Source organism: Danio rerio, chromosome 14 (assembly GCF_049306965.1).
Source record: "Danio rerio strain Tuebingen ecotype United States chromosome 14, GRCz12tu, whole genome shotgun sequence".
Classification (NCBI taxonomy): domain Eukaryota; kingdom Metazoa; phylum Chordata; class Actinopteri; order Cypriniformes; family Danionidae; genus Danio; species Danio rerio.
In genome coordinates, this window is record NC_133189.1 from 18,485,121 (window position 1) to 18,508,706 (window position 23,586).

The 23,586-nt window shown below is 36.1% G+C and overlaps 1 protein-coding gene across 1 annotated transcript in view; it reads left to right on the plus strand.

The window, feature by feature from the left end:
- Positions 1-23,586, plus strand: part of polr1a (RNA polymerase I subunit A) — a 66,502-nt gene that overhangs the window by 36,590 nt on the left and 6,326 nt on the right. Inside the window, exons 13-30 of the mRNA XM_001922804.8 lie at positions 1,006-1,260; positions 1,349-1,540; positions 2,981-3,130; positions 4,477-4,660; positions 4,746-4,828; positions 6,313-6,471; positions 6,570-6,668; positions 8,657-8,809; positions 8,909-8,991; positions 9,079-9,244; positions 11,357-11,578; positions 11,767-11,981; positions 14,355-14,522; positions 14,904-15,039; positions 18,565-18,725; positions 20,491-20,623; positions 20,707-20,814; positions 22,849-23,088. Coding sequence (XP_001922839.3) covers positions 1,006-1,260; positions 1,349-1,540; positions 2,981-3,130; positions 4,477-4,660; positions 4,746-4,828; positions 6,313-6,471; positions 6,570-6,668; positions 8,657-8,809; positions 8,909-8,991; positions 9,079-9,244; positions 11,357-11,578; positions 11,767-11,981; positions 14,355-14,522; positions 14,904-15,039; positions 18,565-18,725; positions 20,491-20,623; positions 20,707-20,814; positions 22,849-23,088 — 2,907 coding nt within the window. The remainder of the gene's footprint in view (positions 1-1,005; positions 1,261-1,348; positions 1,541-2,980; positions 3,131-4,476; positions 4,661-4,745; positions 4,829-6,312; positions 6,472-6,569; positions 6,669-8,656; positions 8,810-8,908; positions 8,992-9,078; positions 9,245-11,356; positions 11,579-11,766; positions 11,982-14,354; positions 14,523-14,903; positions 15,040-18,564; positions 18,726-20,490; positions 20,624-20,706; positions 20,815-22,848; positions 23,089-23,586) is intronic.

Here is a 23,586-nt window from a genome sequence, read left to right on the forward strand (position 1 = left end):
ATCCACACAGTGGCAAAGTTGAACTATGTTGAAAATTGACCGCACCATGCATGTGAGGAACAGCTGATGGTTGCCATAGCAAAGACAAACAGCAGAGGATTGTGAGTTCAGAAACACACTTAAATTGGTAAAGGAAGAAGCACGTGTCTCGTTTTCAATGTGGTTTTGGTCGCAATATGTAATTTGCCTCATACAGATTTAACCTGAGACACAGTACGAGAACTGATCTGTAATAGGTAAGTTTATCGTCCACAGTCGAATCTCCATCTGTCAGTGATCATCATCTTCATGTAGTGTCTGAAGGGAAAGGCATTTTCATGTTTTACCGGAACCGGCACTACATATTTGGTGATGTACTTTATTGATGTCGATGCGTTCAGGCAAAAGATCCGAACTCAACTCAAATCATTTCTTCGACTCTGAGTTGACTCTTTCGTTAAAGAATAGTTAATAGTTTTTAACAAGGTGCACTTTCAGATTTAAACCTCAGCTGCATGTTTTCATTCACTTAGTACTGTGTTACACTGTATGGAAGCTCATTTTCAAAATCACTTAATAGGGGCTCTTTAACATGTCGTTTATACCAATTTTTTTAGCCCTCAGCTACAACTACTTTATAGTTTTTAGAGTTATTTATTTTTGTATTATGCTTTTTTTATTATTTTTTTAATAAATTAATGAAACTGGCTCTTATCATGAATATTTACGAATTTATGAATTATCTAAAAATCTTAACTTATGAACTTTTTTTTTTAAATATGCATTTTAAATTGTGGAATTGCTACAATGATGATTGTCCTGTGTATGCTTCTGGTTTAAGCTGAGTGTTTGTTTAGTTTGTTCAGAAAGTTGTCAGTTAAAATGTGCAGTTGACTAAAATGAACCAACATAATGTTCTTCTACAAATTACAAGTATTTTTAATTCTGTAGTTTGTCAAAAGTTACATTATCTGACATAAAAAATTAAAAGTAATTGAATAACAATCCAATGCTTCTCGTTTACAGGTAAATCGGCACATCAAAAATGGCGATGTGCTGCTGTTAAACCGTCAGCCCACTCTCCACAGACCATCAATTCAGGCCCACTGTGCTCGGATCCTGCCTGGAGAGAAAGTGCTCAGGTTACATTATGCTAACTGTAAGGCCTACAACGCTGACTTTGATGGAGATGAGATGAATGCACACTTCCCTCAGAGTGAGCTGAGCAGAGCTGAGGCCTACACACTAGTGAGCACAGACCAGCAGTACTTGGTGCCAAAAGTAAGTCTTCATCTAAATCAGAACCTTTTTAAACGTGCATTGGCTCTCATTTTGCGAAACCCTTCACTGACCATCGCTCCTGCTGTAGGATGGGAAACCATTGGCAGGCTTGATTCAAGATCACATGGTTTCTGGCACCAGCATGACCATCCGTGGCTGTTTCTTCACGAGGGATCAGTACACTGCACTAGTCTACAGAGGCCTGACAGATAAGATCGGCAGAGTCAAGCTTCTCCCTCCCACACTCATTAAGCCTGTGCTGCTGTGGACAGGAAAGCAGGTAACTTTTACGCATGTTTAATTTTTATTGTCATTCATACACTGCCAGTCCAAAAAGCTCACATACTCTGTTATGTTATTAGACTGCCTTTAGCTTTGATTATAGCACACATACATCATGGGATCGTTTAAATACGCTTCTTTGATGTCATTAATTTATTAAACAATTATTTCCATCCAAAGATGCATTAATTTTTTACAAATATATTATATTGATGATTCAAGATTCGGACTATTGCGCAAAGTCTTCTTCTGCACATGCCAAATATTCTCAAAAGGGTTAAGGTCTGGATCTAGACCTGACAATCTGCAGCATCCATGGACCACAGCACTGTCCCACAGGCTTGTATGATAGTTGTTAGGCATGATGGGTGCATCATTTCATCTGCCTCTCTTCTTACCGTGATGCCCTGTCATTCTGGAACAGAGTAAATCAGGGCTCGCAAAATCTGGTTGTCCCACGTCCCGGGGTTTGGTTTTTCCAAGCGGGCTTCAAAAATCTATCTCCACCTACCCAGCCGGGCTATCTTAGTGGGAGTAAAAATATATTTCAATGCTTTTACATTGACTCAGAAATATAATAATTTTGTTTCTGTTGTGCTGCTTATATGGCAGCAATAAATCCACAATATAAACAATTACACCTCTAATAATGCAGTGTTTTAATCAATGTACAGCACTGAAGCACACAAACACTATTCTGATACAACCATTCTGATACAGCTCAGAACTAAAATAATTTCAATTTTACAGGTAGAACCAAGTTAGTCAACTTGGTTAAATACAGAGGACAAATTCCGAATATGGGTCACCATACTTGGCCACATATCACTTCACATTTACATAACCTTCTTCCAATGCTTCAGAGTCCAATCTTTATGCATTTTCAGATTAACCTCAATGATTAAGGCTACACAGCTGTTTAGTTATTAAGTCCCAAACCTGTGAGTTCCCTTCACATTGTGTGTGGAAATGCTTTTACTTTCACTATTAAATAGCCATGAGATCTACTGTTGCTTTCACCAGACATTTAATTAATCACCAAATTTCTGTCCACATTTCCTCCTTAAATATGATGGTCCTCCACCATACTTTTATTTGTTAATAATGCGTTTGAGAGTTTGTAACCCAGCCATCTTAGTTGTTTTTTTGCTTGCTGTATGACAATCTTTTCAAGACCACAGGATGTTTCTTTAGACATAATGGTTTAAGAAATGAGAAGCTACTTTCTGTATCAGTTAGGGTTAATTAACTTGTTGCAACGTTGAAACCAGCTGAAACATAATCGTCAATGCAGTAATTATGCAATGGGTGGCTATTACCTGTTTGCATAGTTTCATCCAGGATCCAGACTGTCTTTTTTCACCATTATCCATATGTTAATAACATCTTACAAGCAGATACATGGATTTGCATAAATATCACTTTTTGTCTTTTCAAGGTGGTCTCGACCCTTTTGCTGAATGTCATCCCTGAAAACAGCATTCCTTTAAACTTGACTGGAAAAGCAAAGATTCCTGGTAAAGCCTGGGTGAAGGAATCTCCCAGACCTGTTCCAGGATACGTGCCAGAATCCATGTGTGAATCTCAGGTAATTTAAACAAGAAATAGAAATAAATACGCCATTCAATTCTTGACGGTAAAAATATAGCTTGGTCATGTTTTGTGACCTATATTGATTATATTTGGTCAATTGATATATTTGATTGATATATTTGAATATTGTCTGTATGGACAAATCAAGAGATTCAACTTTACACAACAGAGATGCGAGAGTACATATCAACCAATACAAATATTACAAATACAACATTACAAATTTTAATATTGCTACCGATTTACCTTTTAAAATTGAGCAGGTTTATTTTTTCAATGATTTCAGTACATCCGTGGCCGCAAGACATCACCAGTGTCTCACAGTGCTTTGCTGTTATCGTGTTCACTCTTCAAATGTGTTTTTTAGGGTGCTTTCACATCTGTGGTTCGGTTCATTTTGTATGGACCAAGGGCAACAAATGATACATTTTGGCATTTTTCTGCCGTTTTTGAGTCCTTTTCACACCACAGTAGCTATGTTTCCATCCAAAAATGCATATGAACTTTATGCGCAAAACTGGATTATCGCATAATAGATGTGCGAATAAAGCAGTGTTACTATACGAGTCAAAGCGAACAAAATCATCACTTCCTGATTAACTGGTGCCAAGTATGATAGCGAAGAAGGCACATTGCAAGTCACTTCAGGAGGGGTCATGAACTAATTTAGCTAAACTGCGACATGGTCATCATCTTGAAAAATATCCACTGATGATCCTTAAGGTAATGTTTTTTTTCTCTTTCTCTCAATCAGTTTAAATGTTGGTAAAGTGCTGTCAACTAATTTTTTCCTCCACATCCCATAATGCACAGCGCATCAGACTAAGGCAACTTGATGAGCCCAAAACGAAGCTGTACTTTTTGCGGTTGGGTCTGTTCTAGTTTTAATCATGTTCTCACCACAAACTAACTGCTCCAGTGTTCTCACATTAAAGAGGAGGTCTCAGTATGCTTTATTGGTCCGCAGTCAAGTGCGATTGCTACATTCACACCTGCCCAAACAAACCACGCCAAAAGGAAAAATGAACTCTAGTGCGATTCTACCGAACAAGATAAGGCAGATGTGAAAACCCTTTGACACCTTTTTCATCCAAGTTTTCCCCAGAGATTTTCAGTCAGGTTTTAATTGAGACTTTAGGCTAGCCATTTTAATATATTCAGCTTCAAAGAATGGTTTTACTCTATTTGCTGTGTGACAGTGGACGATTCCCTGCATGAAATTAATTAATTAGTATCCGATTGACTTCTTAGTTTGCATACTACAGCTTAAAAGTCTTGCCTGTAGCAGTTTATCTTGACTGTTCCCTGGTATTATTGATTCTTATATGCTCTGTTTGTCAGGTGGTCATTCGTCAGGGAGAGCTCTTGATGGGGGTTCTGGATAAAGCTCACTATGGGAGCTCAGCGTATGGTCTGGTCCACTGCTGCTATGAACTCTATGGAGGAGAGACTAGTGGGAAACTGCTTAGCTGTCTGGCACGGCTCTTCACTGCCTATCTGCAGCTTTACCGCGGGTTTACTTTGGGTAAATCCACATCGATGCCAACCCATCTTGTTAAACAGAGAGCTGTAAAATTATTTTGTATTAATCTGTCATTTGTGTCTGATAGGTGTGGAGGACATTCTTGTAAAGGATGGAGCCAACAAACAAAGAAAAAAAATCATCAAAAAGTCAGTCACATGTGGCTCCAAGGTGAATTACTCCGATCCAGCACTCACTCTTTGTGCCTTTTTGAAATATGTAAATCAGTGTTTTGAAAAATGAGTAGTTCTTTTAAATAATGAAATGTATATTAACTTTCAGAAATATGTGCTCAATCTGCTCAAATTGATGAAATTTTGCTAGAAATTTTATTAATATATTACTAATAGTAATATTACTACAGAATGGTTGTTGACACATTGTCATTTTAAACAAAAACTAAAAAAACTAAATTTGTAAATTATGGATAATTTATGCACCTATCTGGTCTAGATCTTATTTGTGTAATGTTTTTTATTTTGTGTATCAGGGTATCTGCAGTGGCGTAAAAACTCTTAATGTCTTAAATTTCAAAAACAAGGCCTTAAAAATTCTTAAATTCACTGAAATATTGTATTGTAGGTTTTAACTAATTTTAAACAGGTCTTAATTTTTCTTTGTCCGTGTAAAGCTGCCCAATCGTGCTAACCCCTATCCAATAACTAACATTCCATCTCAATAAATGTTTTAACAAAAGTTTATTTATTAACTTTATTAACCAATATGGCTTAATTATATTCCCTTCAACATATTTAACCCTATTTAACCTTTTGTAAATGTTTTAACTGAGCCATTATAAAAAATCCTTATCGTTTAGCCTTGTGTAAGTCTTAAATGTCATTCAAAGTGGTCCTAAAAAGTCTTAAGTCTTAAATTTGACTTGATGAAACCTGTAAAACCCTGGTGTATGAAATAATTAAACCTTTAGCAGTTTGGGTATAAAGTTGTGTATTTCCATGGTTTGTACACACTCAGTTTGTGAGAGAATTGTTTGTAATGTTATGCTCTTTCCCATTCGTTTGCTGTAGTCCATTCAGAATGCTAACATTAATAAATGCAAAACTGATAAGTTTTAAATCAATCAATATTTTAAAAAAAATTACAAACATTAATTTTTCTAAATAATATTTAGAAAAAAAAATATATATGTATATATAATTTTTTCTAAAATTCATTTATAGTATATTTATAAAGAAATGATGAAACTGTTTAATAATAGTCAACTGCTAGTTTTGGACAACATGACTTGCATCTTTACAAATATTCAGTATCCGCTTTCTGAGTACAAGCCGCTTCTCGGATCTCGGTTGGCCATGGCATATCAGGCATGGTTTTTTTAATATATATATATATATATATATATATATATATATATATATATATATATATATATATATATATATACATTGCCATCATGATTATCGAAAGTATCACACCGCTTTGTAAATGTTTATTATTACTATTTCCTGAGCTTCCCCATGCAGTTTGATAGAATGCTTGGACCTGCAATCTGCTTTGCGTGACATCACACTTAATAAGTGGATAGTCTGACAGGGACATAAATGTACTGTATAAGTAGAAATGACTCTTTAACGCCTTTTTGATATTGTTTGTCTATGGAGGTTCAGATTCATTGATTTGATGTTTTAAAACAGGCTCTTCAGGCTGCTTTCAACCTGCCTGCTTCTGCTGAAGATACTGAAGCCAGAGAACGCTGGCAAGATGCACATCTGAACATCGACCAGAGAGATTTCAACATGGTAGACCTAAAGTTTAAAGAAGAGGTCAATCAAGTGAACAACAACATCAACAAGGTGCCCATCTAATGGGAAAATATATTGTAATTGTGAAATTATCTTAATGACTTTGTATTATTGTTGTCAATAATTTCTTGTGATGTTTTGTTTTTCAGGTCTGCATGCCACTGGGTCTCCACCGCTCGTTCCCTGAAAATAACCTACAAATGATGGTGCAGTCAGGAGCCAAGGGGTCTACTGTTAATACTATGCAGGTAAAGTCTCTTTAATTAACAGAGTTACTGTATGAGTACAGCAGCTTCTGTTCAGTTTGACCAAATTTACGCTATAAACTTGAATATTAGAATGTGTAACAGAAGTCCTATTATCATATTTTAAGGTCTTTATCATTTTGATACAAAATAAAGTTAAAAATACAATGACTACAGGGTTGTCAATGTTCAGTAACTACTATGTGTTTAGTAAAGGAATTGCTTCTGAGCTGCTATTTATTTAGGACAGTGTTTATTTTATGGTGTTCGTTTTTAATGTGTTCATGTTGTAAGAGTGCATGCTAAATATTTAATTTTTGTTTGAATCAATAAAGTGCACACTAGAGATCTGCGAGGGACTAAATTTTGAATCCCGCACCCACCAGGTTTTAGCCCGAACCCGACCGCTCCCGCTTATATTAAGCACTTGTTGTCCCGCTGCCCGACCCGCCCCGTTTTCTATCCGCCGCGCCCGATCCCGCTCAAGAGCGGGGGGAGAACAAAACCGAAAATCACCCAGTTATACAGTCCAGACAGCCTATAACAAGCTGTCTGTATAAACGCACACACGCAGAGCACCAAGCACACACACAAAGACAAAGCTTTCTCTCTCTCATTCACGCGCACGCTCGCCCACTAACACACACTCATAAGCACCAAGCACACACACAAAGACAAAGCTTTCTCTCTCTCATTCACGCGCACGCGCGCCCACTAACACACACTCATAAGCACCAAGCACACACACAAAGACAAAGCTTTCTCTCTCTCATTCACGCGCACGCGCGCCCACTAACACACACTCATAAGCACCAAGCACACACACAGGCAAATCTCTCTCTCATTCGCGCGCGCGCGCACACACACACACACACACACACACACACACACACACACACACACACACACAGCAACAAACAAGCTAAACACAGCATCGCGCTATTTCATTTACACACATACATACGCGTGCTCACTCGGGAGTCGGGAGCGATATTGCTAGACAGCCCGCTCCCGTCCCAAATTAAACCCGTTGCCGACCGCTCCCGTGATTTATTCGGAAATTTATACCCGCGCCGTAGAAATCTGGTCGGGTCCTGCGGCGCCCGCGGGAATGCAGACCTCTAGTGCACACAATTAATAATTAGAGCGTTTTGATGCTTTTTAATAATTAAAAGTCCTATATTATGTTTTTTGGATTATTGTTACTTATTACAATAGACTGTAAAAGATATGGACATAGTGTCTGTGACCCTTTGGTTTCTGAAGGGTGGCCACCCATTACCATTTTGTTCTTGCCCCATCGTGCCAACCAGGGGTTACCAAAAAAGGGCAAAGAGGTGGAGCCTGAGCGGAGCTACAGATGCCTGCTAGCATTTTGTTTAGACATGCTTTTCTTTGAGAGAAATGCTTAATACTTCATTACCTGTGACTCGTTTGTGTTTTTGACCAGAGAGACCTAGCTGTCACTCATGTTGGCACCGACTCAATTATGCAGACTTAATATACCTTAATAAAAACGAAATGGGTGAGTTTTAAAAAAATCACCCCCTCACAGTTATCATGAAGGGTAATATTAGCTATATGAATCAAAATCGTTTTTTGTACCAGGCTGTAAACACCTTTTTTTCTGCTGTAAAGTTGGCCATTTTAACTTTGGGCTCAACAGAAATGTGCTCTACTATGGAGCCAGGACTATCGGAAATTTGATGAATTGCAGTTTTAGTTACCTCCATATTAGCTTCACAAGTGAGAGAGGGATGTTGCCATGTTGCCAACATTTTTTTATTCTCGTTTATGGGAAGGAAGAACTAAGAACTTTATTTAACATATTTAGAATTAGAAGAAAGTTTTGGCACAGTAGTTATACTTTGCTGCAAAAATACTATTTTAAACTTCACTTAAAATCTTAAATTTGAATAAAATCCATCAGAAGTCTGGTGTGTTTTTCAGCTTGCGATCATCCACTTAACCATGCTTTTGTGTGTCTACAGATATCCTGTTTGTTGGGTCAAATTGAGCTGGAAGGCCGCCGACCACCACTGATGCCTTCGGGGAAGTCTCTACCCTGCTTTCAGCCCTATGAGCCACAGCCTCGCTCTGGAGGATTTGTGACTGGCAGATTTCTGACTGGAATCAAACCTCCTGTATGTGCAAAATGTGCAGCTTTTTGAAGTGATCAGTATTCAGGAAAGTGCTTAACAAAGTAGTGAGTGGATGTAGAAAAATATTTGTTCTGTTTTCAGGAATTCTTCTTTCATTGTATGGCTGGTCGTGAAGGTCTTGTGGACACTGCAGTGAAAACCAGTCGATCTGGTTACCTGCAAAGGTAGATTTGATTCCAACTGAAAAAGGCATGCATTTAAAAAGTGTCAGCTGCTTTTAATTCTTGTTGATTTGTTTTCATTGGTTTCAGGTGTGTGATTAAGCATCTTGAAGGTTTGGTGGTCCAATATGATCTGACTGTGCGGGACAGCGATGGCAGTGTGGTTCAGTTTCTTTATGGAGAGGATGGGTTAGACATTCCCAAAACACAATTCCTACAGCCACGACAGTTCCCTTTCATCAAAGACAACTATGAGGTAAATGTACATTTATATTTTAAATTCATAATCAAAATACATTTGTTTAGAATTGTAATAATATTTACTTAGGCTTGTTTACTTAGGTGCTATCTTTTTATTTTAAAGAGAAGTTTCTTGCCGATGTCAATTCAATTTATATAGCACTATTAAACAGCCAAAGGTTGACCAATGTGCTGCACAATACAAATTACGAAGAGAAAGATATAGAACCATAGCTAAAACAAACAATTCTTACCTAGTTTTCAACCTAGATTTAAAAACAGAAAGAGATGATATAGACCTGATACAGAGAGGCTGAGCATTCCACAATGTAGGACCAGCTACTGCGAAAGCACAATCACTCCTGCATTACAGCCTTGACTTAGGAATGCATAATAATCTCTGGTTTGATGACAGAAGAGACCAACCAGGTTGATGTTCAGTCAACAGGTCTGACAGATAGGAAAAAGCCAAGCCATTTAGTCATTTATAAACTAGGGGAAGAATTTTAGGTCACACAATAGTGCACAGGCAACCAGTGCAAAGGCGTAAACTAATGTGATGTGGTCCTGTTTTTTGGTACTGGTTAAAAGCCTTGCAGCAGCATTTTTAACTAACTTTAAACCAAGTTGTCTGACTAATCCCAAAAAATAGTGAGTTACAGTAGTTCAACCTAGAGGTTATAAAAACATGAATTATTTTTTAAAATATTTTTGTAGATAGAATAGGTTGAACTGTTTTTAAGAGCTTGATTTACCAAGATTTACTATTGGTGTCCTAGAAGAATTTGATGGGCGGAACACAATTATTTCAGTTTTACTCTCATTAAACTCTAGAAAATTCAAAGACAACCAGGCTTTCACATTCAACAATCAAGACATAAGTGTCTTCAACCATCTTGAACTCTGATTTAAGGGTACCGGTTATATTTTGTTATGTTTTACTTACAAGCTTTCATAAATGAAGTATGTTGGTTTGCTTTAAAAAGTAGTCTGTAATAAAACAGATAACTAGACAGACGAGGTCAAATAAATCATTTAACTTTTTGATTAATGGAAGAAATGCAATCATTCTGATGATAATTCTTCTTTTTCTATTTAGTGCATTAAATATATTACATATTGTAAATATACATTACCACACTCTATACATATAAAAACTTTTAAAACGTGATTAATATCTAATATTAATAGCACATTCTGTTTGTGATTTTCTGTATATAGAATTTGGAAACAGAAATAGAATTCTATCAGAAATATTGTAGCACAGAGATTTAATAAGATGCCAAATTTGATCAAGATTTATGTTCAGTCACATCAAACATCAAAATTGTGGCATTGCAATGTTGTTGGTGTTTTCAGCCCACCAAAATCATGCCAGGTTGTGAGGATTTAAATAAAACCCAATGCAGCAGATTTATGACTTTGTGACTGACTTTTATTTTTTTTTGTATTTCAGATTTATTGGAATCATTTGTTGAAAAGTTTTTGTTAACTTATTTTCCATGATTGAAGTGGGGTGACAAAGAAATGATGCCAATGTGATCTCAACTGTAAATTACTGTTTCTGTAAACTTTATTGTCCCCTTTTGGGGCTATTTGTTCTGTGGCGTACTACATTTACAACACATATATCACACCAAACACCCAAGACAAACATTAAACAGCATTAATAGTACTTAAACAGCAACTACCTCTTCCCATTAAAATTCAGCAAACCAATCGCACAAGAAACAAATGAAAACTTAAATCTGTTGGTCCTTGCCAAAGGGACCCTATACAGAGATCCTGAGGGAAGGATTTGAAATGAATTAAAAAAGCAATGGGATATATCAGATGTAATCTGATGGGCTTTCTTTAAAATCCTAGATTTCATAGAAAGATATCTAGTAAAGGCTATTTACTAGTATAAAATAATGTAAATACCAAGTTGAATAAAATATTTTCTGCATCAATAAGCAGCAGATGAATGAGTGTGATTTACTGAACTGATAGAAGCAAAAGTTATGGTCATGATTAAAATATGATCAATTATGGGTCCAGTAGTAAAAATGTCTCTTCATTTTTGCTCCCCATGTTTTCGCACTGATGAAAAACAACATTTAAACTTTATGTATTCTGCATTTTCTAGGTTATCAGGAAGTCCAAGTGCTTGGATGAAGTTTTGGCTAAAATGGACCCAGTGGCTGCATTAAATCACTTTAAAGCTATAAAGAAATGGAAAGCCAAGCATGAGCATGCTTCACCCAGAGATGGTGCCTTCTTACTCTTCTCCCAGAAGAAGATGAGCAAGTTGAAGGCTCAAGTAGAGGGTCATGAGCTAGTCAATGGGAGAGAGGAGGCCACTTTACAGGTGTGAAAGTGTTTGTGGGGCTTTAGATTACAAACTTCTTGTGAAGTACTTTATCCGCTTGTTAAGCCGCTGTAGTTGATTCGCGTGACGTCACACTTAACAAGCGGATAAGTGAAAAATGGTTTCACTTTTCAGAATAACACATTATGATTTAATGCACTAGCATGACCATGAGATTTCATGTTTAGCTCATAGAAAGATGGAGAGCTCTGGATGAGTCTGGCCGGATGAGGTATTCAAAGAAGACTTCTCATTGTCCAGAACCGTGTCTGGGTCTTTATCGGCCAGACATCAGCTTTGGTTCAGTGTCTGAGACATTTGACTCCATTGTTGAGTCTTATCTTAATCAGTTCAACATCAAGCAGGAATTTTCGGCATCTTCTGAAACCACTGACGCAGATAGGTAAGAGCATAAGTTGACTTTTTAACATTATTATAGACATCACAATTTTTTTTGCTTAAGGTCAACATTTTCTTAAGATTCTCTAGATGTAAAATAAAGGTCAATGTGAGCTTGTATTATTGTTATTCTCAAACATGTGGTCAAAAAACAATAGTATAAGGTGTAGATTTACAAATGGTTAAAATGCTACATTTTGTATAGATTTTGAATTGTGGACTTGAATAGACTTTTTATATTTGTCCTGGTCGGTAATGCACAATAAAGTGATGGCATCAAAATACGACTATTCATAATTCTGAAATTGAATTATTATGTTTGAGACATATGCTTTTAATCTGTCATTGACAACATTATTGGACATTTTTTCACTGGTAAAATGAAACATTGGTCATTATTAGATTTCCGCTTGCTCTATATCAGGGGTGTCCAAACTGCGGCCCGCAATCAGTTTTTTGGCGGCCCGCGAGGCTTTTTATAAATATTAATAGAATCTGGCCGGCTATACTATTACTGTTATACTATACTATTTTGCTTGTTATAAGGAAAAACTCACTTAATATTAGCATTTTATTTTTCAAAACAAGACAATATGTTTTGCTTGTCTAAAAATTTTTTCTTAATTTAAGAATTTTTATATATTTGAACTCGAAACAAGACAAAAAAAAATCTAAGAAAAGCATTTTTTGCAGTGTGGCTAGTTATGAGGTAGCTCAGCTAATCGCACAGCACAGGAAACCTTTCATTGAAGGAGAATTTATAAAGGATGAGTGTTTCAACTGTAATTTGCCCAGAAAAGATTCAAGTTTTTTAAAAACTTAAGTCTTTCTAGAAACACAGTTGGACGGCTGAAATAAAATAATTCCATAATAATATACATACACACACATCTATCCATCCATTCATCCATCCATATATATATATATATATATATATATATATATATATATATATATGCATGCGTGTCTGTGTGATGTATGTAAAATTTGGCATGGGACAACATTTTTTTTTTTTTTTTTGCATCTGGCCCTCTGCCCAAAAAGTTTGGACACCCCTGCTCTATATTAAACATTATCTAGGCTAAACTAGTTGCAATACTCTTTGTGTTCTATGAAAGAAAAAAACATCAAATGCTTGTCATAATCATAACCCTAAAATGTGTTTAATCATTTAAATGATCTGGACACTTTCGGTTTCACTTTGACTGCTAAGTGCGCTCATGTCATGGCTGTTATCACTTTGAGGGGAAAAAAACATACATGCAAGTCATACTTCCAACGCCACTCTTAAACGAATGTTCTCTGTGCAAAAAAACTGAAAGTTATTTACAACTTTATCAAGATTACGAATCAAGATTGTGATCTTTTTTTGATGAATTGTGCAGCCCTATTTGTGAGTTTTTTTTTTTTATTCTGTTGAACACAATAAAAAAAATTTGTATAAAGCTTAAAACCATTGACTTCTATTGTAGGAAAAACACATTTTACGAAAGTCAATAGTTATAGGTTTATAGCTTTTTTCAGAATATGTTGAATAAGTGTTTTGAACAAGTGAAGGGTGAGTAAATGATACACCTTTTATAGATTTTTTTCCCCAAATAATATTTTAGACCCCTTTAAAACATGGATGTTCATATAAGAAACAATATAGGTACTATGGTTTTCGTGATACCATTAATTCATGTTACGATACTATACCAGCTAAAGTATTTTGATCCCAAGTAGTATTGCGATTACTGTAATTTATTCAAATCTTTCAAATAAAGAAAATTGTCAGAAATACTATATTTTTTTGTTATAATAGGCCTACTTTAATTGAATTCATAATTCACTTATTATTAAAAAAAGTATTTGCACATCACTTTACCTAAAATTCATTATTTTTGTTTTGTTTATTTTGTAGATAACTGACCAACAAAAAAATCAGTGTTCATATTGTCAATCATATTGACATGAACAGAAATTAATTCATTCAGATGTACGTTCAAGCAGAAGTGTCAGAAAACTTGCAACCTTAAAGGGCTCCACAGACTATTCAGGCAAAATAGTGTATTGTTGCACAAATATGTGAGCATTTTACTGACTTTTCCACATGCAACATTATGTAGTGTAGGTAGACCGTTAATGATGATACTACCGTTTACAAAGTACAGTGGCATGGCCAGTATCAAAGTACTGGTTAACCATGCAACCCTAATAGGTACCTTTTATATTTTTGCATTGATGTCCCTCACACAAGGGATTAATTAAACAATTAAAATAGTTTAATGTTCTTTAGATATTCTACTCTTATTGAACCAGTGAGTTAGTATGGCTTTTTCAGCTGTACATGGTTAACTGGAAAAGGAGTCACAGTTTTTTGTATATGTGTTTGCAGGTTGAGAAATCTCCTGCAGCTGAAATGGCAGAGAGCTCTGTGTGACCCTGGAGAGGCTGTGGGTCTGGTTGCAGCTCAGAGCATCGGTGAACCATCCACACAAATGACCCTCAACACCTTTCACTTTGCCGGCAGAGGAGAGATGAATGTCACACTGGGTATTCCCAGGTCAGATCTGACTTCAGTCAATAGCAATGCCAATGATTTCAATAGTATAAAATAAACAGGTCTAATATAAGATCTTTTATACCGTTACAAATCAGATTTGCCCCCAAACAGCTTCTGTTTACTTTAGAAATTAAGCCGCTATGTTTATGAAGTAATTAAAGTGCACATTTTAAGATCTGTTTTGTGGCTAATTGGCTAATCTTTTTATTACTTTACGGGATCATTTTCTACAAGAAAATGAAACGTAGTTGGTTTATTAATTCATGCATAGATGGAGAACTGTTTACAGCAGCATGCTGAAAAGATATTGTTATTGTGTCTTTTTTTTATTATTTATGTTTTGTTATTATGACCGTGTGTTTAATGTTAATCTTTTTACAGATTAAGAGAAATTCTCTTGGTTGCGAGTTCTAACATCAAAACTCCCATGATGAGTATTCCAGTTGTAATGAACAAGAAAGCCTTGAAGCAGGTTAAAACACTGCGCAAGAAGATAACGCGAGTCTGCTTATCAGAGGTAAAAACAGCTTGTTTATTGTTCCTCATGGGGAAAAATCTCCACATCTCCTCTGTGTTTAAGATAATTTTGTGGTGGATGTGTGAGATGGTCATCTTGCAAATGAACAACTCATTTACTTGCTCAGTCAGTTGCTAGTGTTTATATGGGGGATCTTCAAATGTGGCTCTGATCCTGTTTTTTTCTTGTTGTGATTAATTGCTGAAGCTTTTATCATTATATACAATATCCAGAGATGGGAAGTACCAAAGTATAAATACTTTGTTACTGTACTTAAGTAGATTTTTATACAATTTTTCTACATTTATTGACAACTTTATACTTTTACTCCTTTCGTTTTTGCAAAAATATCTGTATTTTTAACTTTTTTAAATCAGTCTCGTTGCTTTTGTTTAATGTTCAATCTATTCTTTGTCATTGCATGCTCTAGTACACGGCATTTTTTCAACTTCTATTAAGCTTACCATGAACTGGACTCTATATTGATATATTTATATATATAGAAAATTTATTGACCGAAAATGTTAGGCCATTTAATGGACCCTCTAATTTTTGTTGCTTCAGTCGTTGTTGGGGTACTCTTTTAAATGTGAAAGCATTAAAAACTTATTCGTAAATATTTATCGTTATCTTTCAGTATGCAAAATAATTATTGAGATAGCATTTTTGCCATATCTCCCAGCCCTACTTTCGACCATGGCGATCTATACACTTGTCTGATCTTTCAATCTAATATTAATCATGTGCTTTTTTGTGATCGCTTGGACAGTTAGAGCTAGAGCAATTAAATACCACTGAACACGTAATGCAATGAGGTTTATTTTCTTTGTTTTCAACGGTTCATATTTCCTAGTACAGAATTTGTACTGTTTCATAGTTTTAACATGTATATTATATACACTGAAGTATGCATTTCAATTTGTTAGATAGATTGTTTGATAAATATTTTAGAACATCCAAACTATTAATACTGGGTAATTTATGAATAAAAATGTAATGCAAAGGATCAGGAATTTATCACGTGAAAAAGAAAAAAGATGATGCAAAAATGTATTAATAGCATTACTTTATCTGTTAAATAAAATATACACAAATCTTTAAAATCAAACAAACTGATGTTTTTCAATTTTGTGTACAGCTGATGATTCACAGGGCAACTTTTTGAGCAGTGTTTGTTGGACAATATTGTAGAGTGATGTTGCTTGGCTACTTTGCTGCTCAAAATTGGCAACAAATTTTTCACAAAACAATTAGAAATGTGAGTAATTTTGTAAAGATATATACATCATGTGTGTGTAGTTGCCACCGTAAAACAGGTAGCAGTAATGAATACTTTTTACTTAAGTACATATTTCAGGCCATACTTTTTTTTACTTTTACTTACAAAAGTGTAATCAGTACTTCAGCTTTTACCAGAGTCATTTTAAACATGAATATCTGTACTTCTACTTGACTAAGGATGTGTGTGGTTTTTCCATCTCTGACAAGATCACAATATTGACCTGAGCAGCATTACTTTAGCAGGTTTAATAAAAAAAATGTGTATTGCTTGTATATGCTTGTTCATAGTAAATGAATATTTTAAACAATTTAATATTTCAAAAGGATGTATAAACACTAATACATTGAAATCAATGTAAAGTTAGAAATAGCCATATTATAACTATTTGTTAAAGTTAATAAAAACAATACAACTGAATTTTGTTAATTCTAAACTTTCTAAAACATTTTAATACTTGATCAGTTTTTTTGTGTGTTAACTAAGAAATTAACATCACATAAGATTGGTAAAGACTTTTTTAGTTGGCATTACATTTTTTTAGCTAAGCTAACTGATGCTAACAAGTGACGCCTTTCTGTAAACAGTTAACAAATAAATAAAAAAAACTATAAAAATCACAGAAGTTTCAATGTCATAGGCCAGATTAACATGTGAAAATGTACATCTTCAAGCATTTGATGCCATGATGAACAACCACTGACAAAATAGCAATCTGAACATTCTTTACAGACACTCTAAAAGTTTAAATAAAAAAAATATAATTCACAGTATTTTGAACTGATGATATCAGTATTTTGACACATGATATCAGTGTTGTGCATGTTCATTATCATGATATATTGAATTGAATATTGGCATATGTCTGGACAAACTTACATGAACATCATGAGAACTGCATGTAACATTGGACTACGACAAATCTCAGAATTGACTGCTAAATCTATAATAAATGATTATAATGACAACAACTACTATCTTCCACTCCGAACCTTAATCACATTCCACATGAATTGTTAGCAGAAATCTCACTGGTTGCATTAAACATATTTTTTGTGCTTCAAAGATGAATGTCTTGTAAGTTTAGAATGTTTTGGGTAGGGATTAAGCAATTTCGTTATTAACCGTGCTGTAATTCGTCACAGTAAATTAATCATAAAGGCTTCTCAACACCTCGTTTTTGAACGGAACAAAACTGCTGCAACCAAAAGTTATGTCAACAGTGCGCTAGTTTGAAGTTCCGAGCTTGCACACTTAGACTAATACCCACACATACTGGATTAACTATGACTGAGGCTATTAACTAAGGGCCTTTCACATATCGCGTCTTTTGTGTGCACAAGTTTGTTGCTGAGGCGCGTTGCTTACATGCACATATTGGAAGCAGGGTGACATGCTTACACTTAACAGCACACCAAGTTGAAAGAATGTCGTGACCACACCGAGAGTCACATGACGAAAACTGACCGATAAGCTTCATACTTTGTATAAAATATATACATTTCTACTCCAAAGAGAAAAAAAGGATACAAAATGAAAAACCAAACAATTTAGTAACAGTTCAGCAGCCTTTGACTACATTTGCTCTCTTTAAAAGGGAAAAATGTATGTATTAATAATGTAATGTGTATCTTTGATTTAAATTAGACAAATACAACTTTTTTTATTCATTCTTCTATTTATTTATTTGTTCATTTATTTATTGTTCTTTTTATTTTATTTTTTTTTTTTTGTAAAATTATTACTTGGTTTAAATGCCAAAACCCTTTTTCAGCTTATTTTTAAGTCCAAAGAGAAATAAACTATTGATTGTTTTTATTATTTTGTGCTGTATTATTTGGTTAGTGAGCAGCAATAAATAACACTATAAAATAAAAAGGTGTTTTCATGGTTATTTTTTTAAAGTAGTAGTGTTTTGAATTAATGAATGCATAATCGTGATAATCATGATAACCATAACACCGTGATTATTCCTCAGACTATAATCGTACAACCAAAATCTGTAATCGTTGCATTCCTAGTTGTGGGTGAGTAAATGATGGCTGAAATTTTTTTTGGGACACGCTGTACTAGAATTGACAATATTGGGAAAGGAAAGAACAATTAAAAAAACGCTTGGACATTCTTCCTAACTTCTATTTGTTTTCTACAGGAAAATATAGTCATACAGGTGTGAAATAAAATGACAAACTATTGATTAAAAAAAAAAATGAACTCACATGTGCTCTTGATCTTTCTGAATGCAGGTGCTACATAAAGTAAATGTGATAGAATCTTTCCGAATGCCGAAGAAGGAGACCCTGAAGTCACGAGTCTTCAAAATCACGTTCCACTTCCTGCCACCTGAGCGATACCAGCAAGACAAGCTACTCAACCCTGATGAGATCCTTCACTACATGGAACAAACGTATGATAAAAAGCATTCAGCCACTAATCATCACTAGTTCAGCCGTTTCAATGAAATGGTTCTGTAAAGTGCTTTGGAATGTGCCATTTTTATTTGATGTTTGATGAAATAACAACTGAACAATGAAGAGAGGGTGGGACATATAATAACTCCTCCGCTTTTTAAAAACAGCCAATTGCACTGGGTTTTTTTCACAGCTCTGCCAGTAATGAGTGGTTGAGCTCAAACGCAGCAATCGTAAAGGGTCTTAAACCCTCTCAGTGACCAGCATCTGTTTTTTCTTATCAGTGCTAAAGACATTTAGCTTACTCTGTTGATTTTGGTCACACAAATAAGTGTTATACACCATTCGAATGTTAGGTGTCTACTTTTTTTGTCTACTGCGCTCACAGTAACAACAAAAGTGTGTACGTCTGCAAAATTAGGAAAATAAACCGTGTACGCATTCTTTCTTTTGTCTCTTCGCGAACTGTTTAGAAATGCGGCACTAAAATGAACTGAAACTCTGTGAAAACAAAACACACAGACATGAGACTTGTATCTCTATTCAGTTCAATTCAATTCAGCTTTATTTGTATAGCGCTTTTACAATGTAGATTGTCAAAGCAGCTTCACATAAATAGTCATAGTAACTGGAACAGTGTAGTTCAGTTTTTAGTGTTTAAAGGGCACCTATGGTAAAAAATCTACTTTTCAAGCTGTTTGGACAGATCTGTGTGTTGGTATAGTGTATAGACCGTCATACTGGGGTGATATGAACACACCCAGTCCTTTTTTTTCAATTTAACTACAAAAAAAAAGGGTCGGCCAATTGGAGCTGTTTTCAAATCGATCGCACCATTACGTAGGTGTGCGATTTCCACTCCCCCCCCCGCCCACAGAATTGATTGACAGCTGCGCGCATTAACATGTTCCAGTAGTAACGTGTATATGTCAACAAGACCAGCCAGACATACGCAAAGCAACCGGGAATAAAAGGTCTGTTCTGTTCGCTAGGATCAGCAATCATCATCAAATGTGATTAAGAGTAAGTTTCACATGTTTAAAGTGTTTTAAAACAGAGTATGTGTGTAATTAATTACAGCGTTTTACTTCAGCTTTACTTCATCAGCACAGCCGCGTGTCAGAACAATTATAAAAGAAGACGCTTCCGGTTTGTGGAAGTTAAATCAGGTTTATTTTGTACATTAGCATAACAGATATCCACACTGTACTTGAGGTTAGCCTTAACTAAGCCTTAACAAAACAAAACTTTCCATCCGGAGCTCCTTTACGGGACTCCACACTTGTAAACAATCGCTCCATTGGGCTCGCGCGGCTCTCTGTGCCGCCTGGACTAGTCAGTGCTACCAAGCCAACCAATCACAGAGCTTGTGCCACGCGTCGGTGCGACGTGTATTTACATTTTTTGAGAGGTGAACATCAGCGACGCCGACGTCAACTCGTAGGCTGCGCCATAGCATACGCGTACGCTTGACGCAGAAGTATAAATCAGCCTTTAGAGAGCCCATAATCACCTAAGGAGCCAAGACATGTCAGATACTATAGAGCATTTGATTGGTCAGTATTTTATTTGAAAATAAAGTTTGCAAAAAAACTTTCACCTATTTATGTGGAAGTGACAAACTACAAGCTTTATATCAGTTTTATATCTTCTAAACGTGATTTTTTTTAGCACACTAGCTCGTACATATCTTTAAAACTAACATACTGATACTAACATCTAAAACAGGCATTTTTCACTGGCTTACTATATATGTTACAGTTTCTTCCGCATGCTGTTGGAGGCCATTAAGAAGCTGACTGCAAAATTGGCTGCCATCAGTTTGGTGGAAACTCGTAGAGCCACAGTGAATGATAATGATCGGGATACCAGTGATGGCGGCGCAGACAGAGAGGTAAACTCTCTCAACAGATCACACGTGTTCCGCTGCAATGACATAAATGGATAGATACTGTAATATGCTTGCCTTCTCCACAGGACAATGGGGGAGAGGATGCAGAAAACGAGAGGATTGTGGATGATGAGGCCAATGAAGGTGATGCTGATGCCACAGATTCCAAGAGAAAAGAAAAGCAAGAAGAGGAGGTATCAGAATTATTCCCCTTTTCTTTAAGGGATGGAAATGTTTTAATTTTCTCTACCTCAAGTGTTCATACCATTGACTTCCATAGTAGGAAAAAAGACGAATCAGCTGATCGAAGTGACTTTAAACTCCCCGGTGTCCCTGTATCTGAGTTTAAACTCAGTAAACAGGGGTTAGTTTGGTGAACTGATGACCTTCACAGCCAATCGCAGTCATTTCTGTTGAGTACATGAACACAATAGCAAATCAGCAGTGTTTAAGAACGTGCGCAACAAAGCTCAAATGTTCGCAGGAACATTGTTAAAGAGCCCATATTATGGGTTTTTGAAAATTCCCCTCCATGTAGTGTGTAATACAGATCTAAGTGAAGTGAAGTATCCAGCTAAGGCTTAAATCTGTAAGAGTACAGTGTTTAAAACAGTTGATTCATCTAAAAAAAGAGTCGACTCATAGTGCTTCAAACGAGTCGCCTTGATACTGAGTCATTAGGTGTTTCGCCATGACGTACGAACGAAACCAAGTTATTCACTTGCACGCGCAAACCCGGGAGTTTTCAAACCTGAGGCCCCGCCCTCTGACGCAGAAACCCAGACACACACACACACCCACAAACACACGCACACAAACATGCCGGTCGATTGAAGTCACACTGCAGATGGATATTATATCGAGTCTCTACCCAAAGATGAAACCTCAGCATTATAACCAAGCAGTTGGAAACTACTGGAAACTTCTGCAAATTACATGCTACAAAGAATACTTCATCGGCGTTTGTTAAAGGAAGGATCAATAAAGAGTAACTTACTGCTGGACGTAGGATGGGTTTCTTCCTCCATTCTCAAGTGTAAGTATGTGCGATTAAAGTTGTTGCCTCGTTGACTCTAGCTTGCAAATGTATTTAGTTGTGATTTGTTACTTGTAACCGCGTGTACTGTATCAGGTTAACTGGCTATATTCTGTTATCGCGTGCAAAGTCACGTTAAAATGCGACGCGTGCTGCTTGGTTTACGGAGCTCCGTGGACGAGGGTAGTGTGTGTGCGCGTGCGCTGTCGTCTGGAGGTATGTGTATGTGTGTGTTTGTGTGTGTTTGTGTGTGTTTGTGTGTGTGTGTGTGTGTGTGTGTGTGTGTGTGTGTGTGTGTGTGTGTGTGTGTGTGTGTGTGTGTGTGTGTGTGTGTGTGCGCGTGCGCGCGTGTTGTCGTCCGGAGGTGTGTGTGTGTGTTTTTGTGTGTGTGCGCGCAAAGACGAGGGCAATGTGTGTGTGTGTCTGTGAAAAGAGCAGAGTGAAACAAGCTATGTGATCTCCTCGACAGTTTTTGGAGTTTTTGCTCAATAAAATAGTCGTGTGAATTTTCAAGTTCATCGACTGTATTTACATTGACCCACTGGCAGCTAAAATCCACGCCTACACTATCGAGCGTGTATGAACTGTGATTACTTTTATATTGCTGATTAGCTGTTTGGCTTTTCACTCTGACTGAAGGCAGTCAACCAATCGCAACAGGCTGTCATTGGTCCAATCAGCGCAGATTAGCTTCGCGCTAAGGAGGGGTTTGGGAACAAATGAATCACTGGACGATTCATACAGGAGTCACTGGGATAATTAGGTAAAAATAAATGCAGAGTATAAGACCATGAAAGTGTTTTTTGACCTTGCATGAATATTAAACTGTTGTTGGAGACCCTTACAACCAAGATATGACCCTATTTCATGTATAATATGGGCTCTTTAAAAAATTCAGTACTGATTGGTATCAAATTCCAGTATTGTGACAAACACTATTGTTTTTCATAATATTTGTTTTATCTACTATGGATGTCAATTGTTAGCAGTTTCCACCATTTTCTAGAATATATTTTTTGTTTTTGAACAGAAAAAAAAGTTTGAAACCATTTAAGGTTAAAGTAAAGTAAATGGTGAGATGTCGTCAATTTTTGTGTTATATAGTGTAATCCTTCTATATTTTATTTCAGACATGTACATTTTATAGCACAAGAGCTAGTAAAGTTGTATTGTCTGTGCTGTGATTCCTCAGGTAGACTATGAGAGCGAGGAGGGAGAGGAAGGCAGTGATCAGGAGCAGGAGGAAGTGGCTGAGGATCAGGAGGCGTCTCAGGAGGTCTCTGAGGAAGGGTCTACTGAGAGCCAACAGAGAGTTAACTCTGAACAGCCGAAGGGAAGCTCACAGGGCTCAGTGAGGATCAACTCTGTGCTGCAGTTAAGCGCTGCTATTGAGGACTACAAATATGACACCAAAAAAGGACTGTGGTGTGAGGTGTGTATAAATAAATTGATCTTCATTTAGGGTCGTTGTTATTGAAACATTTCAGAGTCTTTGAGAGTGCATTGGATGGATTTGTAATAGTTTTTTTTAATGCTGTAGTCTTCCAGTATCAATTAGTTATATGTAGTATCAGTGTTTACCAGACCAGCAGTGTTCGGTAGAGTTACTTTTAAAAGTAATGCATTACAATGTTGAGTCACTCCCCAAAAAAGTATCTAGTTAAGTTACTTAGTTACTTTTTATGGTAAGTAATGCTTTAACTTACTTTTGAGTTATTTTTGCGTTGCGAACTTGTTTTTTTTTTCTGTTTTAATTAAAGGAGCTCTGCGATTAACAACGCACTGTATAACCTACACCTATTTACCTTAAAAAACACATTAAAATATATATTTTAGAATAATGTTTCCTGAGAACTTCCTGAACCCTGAACTATAACTGCTGTATAAGCAGATTATTGAAAGTTTAAATCAATCTGTTGCTACTTTCCTA